This window comes from Borostomias antarcticus, assembly GCF_949987555.1.
Source record: "Borostomias antarcticus genome assembly, chromosome: 2".
Lineage (NCBI taxonomy): Eukaryota > Metazoa > Chordata > Actinopteri > Stomiiformes > Stomiidae > Borostomias > Borostomias antarcticus.
Genome location: NC_140235.1, coordinates 7,750,873 through 7,758,761, shown reverse-complemented (window position 1 = coordinate 7,758,761; position 7,889 = coordinate 7,750,873). Strand labels below are relative to the sequence as shown.

The window sequence follows — 7,889 nt, the reverse complement described above, 5'->3', positions numbered from 1 at the left end:
TTTGGCAGCAGATAATTCGGACGTTAATACGGGCCACCTGCGCGCTCCAGCTATGCGCAGAAAACATGACGTCACGCACCGAGAGGACAGATTGCATGCAAATGTCCACTGGAGGCATCCGCGGAAACTTGAGAATCGCTCGGTTAGTTTAAGCTTTCTTCCTGTTTGACTTGGGAGACCCTGGGAGAGTAACACACTTTTGATTCGATTATAGATCTAACGTATCTATTTCCCCACGACTGTGCATGCAGCCTATATATTTTCCACTATGCATAGGCCACCGAGAGGTGTTGTGCACAGCTCATAGGCTACATGGAGAAATGCTAAGACTATGCCTAAGTACGACATTAATTCTTAGTAGCCTAAGGAATTTCCTCTCTAGTAAGATATGACAAATGAATGTTAAATCAATGTTGCCAGTGTTATCAATTAAAAAACAGAAGAAATACACATTAACACTGTGTGCACCATTAGCCTAAAGTTGCCTAGTGGATTAGCCTACATTAATTTCTAAATGATTTAGCATACACCAGCAATGTATCAGGTAAGTAATAGCCAACCCCTCTGTAGCCTATATTTCATAGATCTTATTATAAGACACTAAAGAATTCCAAAGATAAGATAAACTAATGATCCTCAGTGGGAAATTGTGGATATGTATTTAATATTCAACTATCTGAAAAAGAACAATAGGTTTTCTATTATAGTGTGTTTGATTGCATAGACAGCCCTGACTGAGGTACCGGTAAATAGATGGAGTGTAACTCTAGACTGTTCCCTCCTGTTTATTAGTCGTCCAATCAGAGGCCGATACAACCTCCCCCTCCACTCAGACAACTATTTAGCATCTGAAACTGGGATAAAGTTTCCCAAAAAAATTGGGGAAAAAACTTCCTGCAAGAGAGGAGCTGTGCCAAGCGTTAGTTGAAAGTAGTACAGCCTAGCCTACCCTACTCCCAAGACAGCCTATATAGTGAGATCGATAAACGTAGATTGAGATTTTTTTTTAAAGTGCTCTTAACTCTGCCTGCCTGTATACGGATATATTTTGTAACCACGGCTTCAAAGGTGGAGAACGTTTTTTCTTCGCTATCCTTGCATTTCTTTAAAAAAGAAATGGAAGAGGGCTCAAGTTCTCCTGTCTCCCCTGTGGATAGCCTAGCAACCAGCGAGGAGGAGTTGGACAGACAACAGAAAAGATTTGGAAGGAAGAGGAGACACAGTAAAAAGTCGAGCGAGGACAGCAGTCCGGGTTCCGTGAAACGAGGCAAAAAACCGAGTCCGAGCAGCACCCAGTCCTACGAGGAGTTGCAGAACCAGCGGGTACTGGCGAACGTCAGGGAAAGGCAAAGGACTCAGTCGCTCAACGAAGCCTTCTCGTCTTTACGCAAGATCATCCCCACGCTACCGTCGGATAAACTGAGCAAGATACAGACACTGAAGCTGGCCTCCAGATACATTGATTTTCTCTATCAAGTGCTGCAAAGCGACGAAATGGACAACAAGATGTCAAGCTGCAGTTACGTTGCGCACGAGAGACTGAGTTACGCGTTCTCGGTGTGGAGGATGGAGGGCGCGTGGTCAATGTCTGCATCTCACTAGCCTTCAAAGCCGTTCACTTATAATGCCAAAGCGGTAGGTAGCAAATGCAGCCGTAGGTCCAAAGAAAAGATATAAACATGCATTATTTTGCTTTTATTATTCTTACTGCTATGATTAATATGGTCCATATGATTATTATTATTATAATTATTATTGTTGTTGTTATTATCGTCGGTATTACTATAATTAGTACCCTATTATTTGTGGTAGGCTATATTATATTTATGTTATTTTTTATTACACCCGCGTGTCTAATACTATCCTAGGATAACTGCTTGAATGAGTGCTTCATTTATGTCCATAAATGCATCTGGTAGGCCTAATGAATGCCATAGTTGTTAATAGCTTGATATGAGGTAGGCCTAAATAATAAGTCTCTAAACTGTAAACTGTCCCCTATAAGCTGCTCTGAGATAGAGGCCTGCTTGCATCAAGCTATGCAGTGACTGGATTTCACATCAGGGCTTCTGCGCCCTGTGTGCGCTCCTAAAGACCCGTGCGCAAAAGCGCATATGGATGACCTGACTCGAGCCACGTTAATACATAGTAAGACAAGTGCTCCATCAGGCCAACTAATCGTAGAGAACCTCCCCACCACCCCCACCCACCCCACACGCAGATGTTGTTAGGAAAGGAGGTGGATGTGGAACACTTCATTTAAAGAACAAGGAAACTCAGCTCAAACGTCTTAAAACTAAATGCCTCACTTGGGGAGTGAAAGGGTAAAAACGCCGTGATTTTTCAGAGTTTCAATGGCATGGCAGCTCGAAATCACATTAAAATCGTGGGGTGAGATGTGAGTTTTGCGCTTAATCCGTGTCCATTCTTAACGACGTTTTAAGGCCGGGGGTTACGGGGGATCATTCTGCAACATAAAGGCAACAGCCATGAACCCTCTATCACGGATAATTTATATTCACAATGGAGCACTTTCCTGTAGAGACCGCAGGAATGGCAACGCTTGACTTGGGCCTAAAACTTCAAACCACGTTTGATTAAAGATGCGAGAGCGGCTAGGCCTGTACATGCTGCCTGTCAGAAATCGCCATGGTGTTTTGAAGTGTTTCTCAAGCCTCCCCTTATCATCGCATACCGTTACAACGCTTTCAAACAGGTCATTGAGACCAATTCACGGATCTCAATCATGCGTGATACAAAACAGTGGAGTCGTTCTACTTTTTTCGGCTATAGAGGCTGCTTTTCGCTATCACGCAAAAGGATTCTTCTAACGTGCCATTCTGAATAAGCCTACCTTCCCCGTGTCTTAGCCCCGTAACCTACATGATGTCATTCTGCATGGCTCCTGCTGTAGGCCTACAACACAAGTGAAAAAAAGAAGAAACTTGCTTAACACTTGCTTTTCCCGGTCATGTTTGGAAGGCTAAAATGGGCCATCCCATGTTATTTTAAACTTAAAGAGAACATTATGTAGTCTAAACGTTTAATATGCTGTTAAAAATAGGCTACTTTCATCCATTAAATAGCTTAGACTTGTGGGGGTGTCCATTTTTTCTTAAATGTTAAGAATACAACTGCAGGCTAATGTTTGGTCATTCTGAAGCATAATAGTATTACATCACAAAATATAGCCTAACACTTCCCATAATCTGTTCATTTGTTCAAACCTACTGCGTGGAACTGTGTCATTTTGTTTTGAATTAGCTTTTCAGGGACACATGACCTAATATGATAAGCCTCGCCCATAAAAATGACGTCACGCTCCTAATATTCTTTATTTTGTAGGCTATCACAGACTACCTCAGTAAAACCATATTAGGCCAACCAATAATCATCACAGAGAAAATTAAGTCTTAACTATCCCAACTGTTCCAATTGACCTTAAGCAGAGCATAAAATGGTGCTTAATTGACACATTAGTTAAACAAATTGACATACAACTGTAATACTATGATAGCAGTCAATTCAAATTGAGAGAGAACATTTATTGAAAGTAGTATGACACGGAATTACATTTCTTCTATAAGAAAGGGGACTGAGTTTGTTTATACTAGGCCAACACTTTACAGCCTGAGCAGCTATAGGCTACTGGTAATCATTCCCAGCAAGGCTTTGTAGTCATATAAACCATCAGTATACTGGGAGGAAAACTAAACTAGGCCTACACTATGGTGATTTATGTAAACACAGCAAATGTAAAGCCGCCTTTCTCAGACCAAACCGGATGCCCAATTCTTCTGTCACTGCGGTTTTGTGTTTCATTGGCCTGCGTGGAATGTGAAATAAAATAACAATGAAAAACGCGAATGACAACAACATTTCTGTAGGCCTAGTTTGATATTGTAAAATCAGCAGTAATTTTAGGATTAGACAGGGATGCACAATTTTCTCGCTATAGCCTAGGCTAGTCTATCTAGGCTATAGCCTACTTTAATTGTCCCTATTCAGTGTAGTTAGCTTTTTTCTTTTAAACGTATAGGCCTAGTAGGTAAACGTATGAATAGTCTTTTCTTATAGGGTCTGGCTACCGCTGTCGATTCAGTAACAATTGCCATTCAGACCAAGTTCTCTAAGGACATTCTTTCATTGAACCTTGAAGTAGGCTAGGCCTACAGGCTCATCCTTCCAAAGTCAAGTGAATGTCATATTTATTTTGTTCTACGTGTTTATTAAGTGGTTAATTGTGCACAAAAAAACAAGGTCGTTCATGAAATGAAAACATTTGACAGCCAATCAGCAGGTGCTCTAAGTCGGGCCCATAACACGTGTGGCCATGTGATTTTCCAGTGGTGCTACACAAAACGAAATCGTTCCCTCTTATTGACATATGGTTTCACTCAAGGGCAAAAAATTGTTTAATTAATTACTTCCTATAGGCCTATGCCAGTGATTCCACTGTACATTTCAAAAATACAGTTGTATTTTTAAGGGGAAGTAGGCCGAACGTGTCATCAACAGGCCATCAGCCGACCAGTCTTTCAGCTCCAGGTCTTGAATGCAGTATCAATGCTATGGGCCTACATTGGTGATCAGATCAATGCTATGGGCCTACATTGGTAATCAGATCAATGCTATGGGTCTACATTGGTGATAAAATTCTGTTTTTTTCCCCCTTACAGACTGTTTACTTCTGCAGAGTATGAAGACCCCAAAGGATAGGTTGTACTGGAGAACCCACGAACCTCAAAGACATGCACAAGAAACGTAAAGTGACACATAACTCTAAGCGTTTCTATGTTTTGAGACCAATTGCATAACATGAAGGACTGTGTGAGACAGCAGACTAGCCTGCATACTTCATCCAGGCCCATATAGGCATGAAGACGTCTCCCGTTTGCCGACACCACAGCCCCTTTTAAAAAGCTGTCTTTTGAGCAGAAGTATCGGTTCTACAGAAAAAAAGCCAACTGATCTTTTTTTTGAAGGAAATATATTTTTGTTTTTAAAACCTTAAATAGAGCTATATATAAATGAACACGTATTGTACATAGGCTACCTGTTTAAGTTTCAGCTTTTAAAGGGACCAATGCAATTTAGAATAGCCTAATTACTGAAGTACGCTGCATGGAATTGTCCTGATTTGACTATAAGTCTCTCAACTCGTCCGTCCAATGTACTTTTTTTTGCTTATTTATTAAAACATATTTTTGAAGGAAGTTGAACTCATTGATTTATGTTTCCATATAGGCTAGGATAACGCCGTAGCTGCTTTATTGTAAATAGCCTTGCTGATATTTTATTGTAGCCAATAAGCCCTACATGATTCAATAGCCTAATAGAACTGCACAGTTCAAATAAAGTGTCCACAATTTTGATGGCTTTCCATTTGCATGACGTCATGAACTTCTTCACAATTTGCACGAGGTAAAAATCCGAATTGCATCTTGATGTAAGGATAGGCCCATATTTGTATATGTCTTTTTCATTGTTTTTTATTTTGTTGTTGTTCGTTGATTAGGAGGGCAAATAGTTTTCAGTGTTATGTCAGATTGTGTTCAGGCTTTCCTTCCCTCATCTTCTTTTGGAAAGGAAACGCTGGCTAAACCCGTCATTAAACCACAGCTTCATTAACACTGGGAAGAATTCAAGCCAGTTTCAAACCCACGCATATAAAAAGTTGTCCGCTTTCACAACAAATAATCATTTAAATAGCAATGCCTTGGGGGAACAACTTAACGAGGAAGGGAGACCGCACCGCAGATAACGACAAGAACTATCGCGTAGCTTTTAAAAAATGGACCTTTTATTTTTTCCTCTGTCTAACTCCCACACTCCCAGTTTAAAAAAGTGTTTACATCTAGTTTTCCCAGACGCGGTTATATATGAATCTAAACAGTGAATGGACCTTATTGTTAAGGCACACGGGGTCATAGCCTACATCAAGTTCAGTGGTAGGGGATTTGAATGTGCTACAAAACCCACATATTTGGATGACTTGAAAAGCTGAGCGCACTAAGCAACGCGATGAAAAATGTTTGCCTGGTTCGTGAAGCCTATTTCTAATTATTATTTCTAATGGTGAACTAACCTACTGTATCATAGCTAAACTACAGAGTACGACCCAGTCCTATGCCCCAAAAATCTGTGTTTTATTAAGATCCCAGTGACCCAAACCGGCAGCAGACTTAAGGGGAAGCACCTGCAGTGGATCCTCCTCCTCGTTGGGCCGCTCTGTAGCCGCGCTAAGGCTCTCAAATCACACGCGCTCTGTGCTCTATCCTTTAAGAGCAACACCTCAAGCAACAGGCTATCCGTTGCACCCGTTGCTCAATTTTAAAGTAAAGCCCGGGTTATTTCAGAACATTTATATAAACGCCTCTAAATGTGTCTCACTTTGGAAGGAGTTTTCACATAAGCGATTTATCATAGGGGGTTTCAGCGCATGCGTTGCAATGTTTATGACATATTTAAATCTACTTGGTTCAGAGGTAAAATGGCCCTCAAAGACCATGACTTCATGCATCATACAGTAGGGGATCCATGACATTGACAATGGAATAGTAGCCAATGAGGAGGTAATTTTGCAGGTGGGAAAATTAAGGTTGTCTTCCATAAATGTGGTGCTGCTCCAAATGAAAAGTTAACCCATTTCCACCAATATAAGTAACCAGGTTATGCAAATTAATCTGAGGAAAGTTGGTCACTGCAGCTCAATAGACTAGTTCATCTGGGCCTGACGGAAGTGTTGGTGGGTAGGCCTATTCATGAAATGGGGATCAGGCGCAGGTCTGGCCGAGGCAGCGCGTTTGATAACGGCTCATTATCCTGCAGGCTCGGAGCCAGCAGCGCGAGATCGCCCGGAGGCAACCGCTCCAGCGGCGCGAGAGCCCCAGATGTTTCCCGTAAAATCAGACGGAAAAACCTACAAAATTTTAATTTGCAGTAAAAGGGATAAAGTAAAGGTTTACGCTGTGTGCGCCAGCATTTCATGTTCGGCCGACGCGCTTAATGTTAGTGTTGCTTTACCATTTGGTGGAGGAGTGGGGAGGGAGAGGGCGGTGTCGGCTGGATTAAAGCCCCCCCACCCCATTAATGTAAAAGTCAGTCGCGGGATTACCACAAGTGTCGATGCATATCCCTTCGCTGCACGAGTCCGGAGGGTATACCTCTATACCTCCATGTCACAGAGCAGTGCACTCTAGAGAGGAAACGATGCTGCTGAAACACTTGCTTTGTATTTGATCTTTTACAAATGTATTTTGCTGCAGCCGCCGTGTAGTTTTTTTCAATCCGAGATAAATGTCATCTAGGCTAGTAATAGTGATAGACCGATCACAAGTCAACCTCTGCAGTGGTGCAATAGCCTAGTAGGCCTATAGGAAGTAGGCCTAGTGGTTATTTGTTTTTTTTTAGTTGTTATTTGTACATTTTTATGTCAAATAAGACACTGAGGAAAAGAGTAGCCTGCTGGATGCACCTGCTCCTCCATAGGCTCTCCAGCTCAGAGATTGACCCGGCACTATTTTCACATGTGGCCAGACTCTCAGCATTCCCTCCACTGTATATTATTCCTATTTAAGTAGATCCTGATTAGCACTGCTAATATCAACACCGTTTTGAATAACTACATATTTGACATTCGCACCCCTCGATTCTGTGCGGCGCTGAACAGGTGCCGAATATTTGCCCTGGCCACAATGTTTACCGAAGCCTTCCAGAAATCATGGCGGGTCGGACCTTATCCTACAGCGCACGGCATTCTGCTGACGCAACTCCAAGTCGGCAAAGCTGCCAAACCTTCTTTTCTCCAGGCTCTCTGGACAAAAGTAAATTGACAGTGGTGTTCTGGCTTCTTTTCCACCCCTCTCGTCTTTCTTTCCCTGCCTCGT

At 42.0% G+C, this 7,889-nt stretch overlaps 1 protein-coding gene across 1 annotated transcript; it reads left to right on the top strand.

Moving 5' to 3' along the window:
- Window positions 1-1,104: 1,104 nt before the first annotated feature.
- Window positions 1,105-1,602, top strand: twist2 (the record flags this gene model as incomplete). The annotated part of the gene is made up of 1 exon (XM_084452117.1): window positions 1,105-1,602. The coding sequence occupies exon 1, from the start codon at window positions 1,117-1,119 to the stop codon at window positions 1,600-1,602; it is 486 nt and encodes a 161-aa protein (XP_084308243.1). The 5' UTR covers window positions 1,105-1,116.
- Between the last annotated feature and the right edge of the window lie 6,287 nt (window positions 1,603-7,889).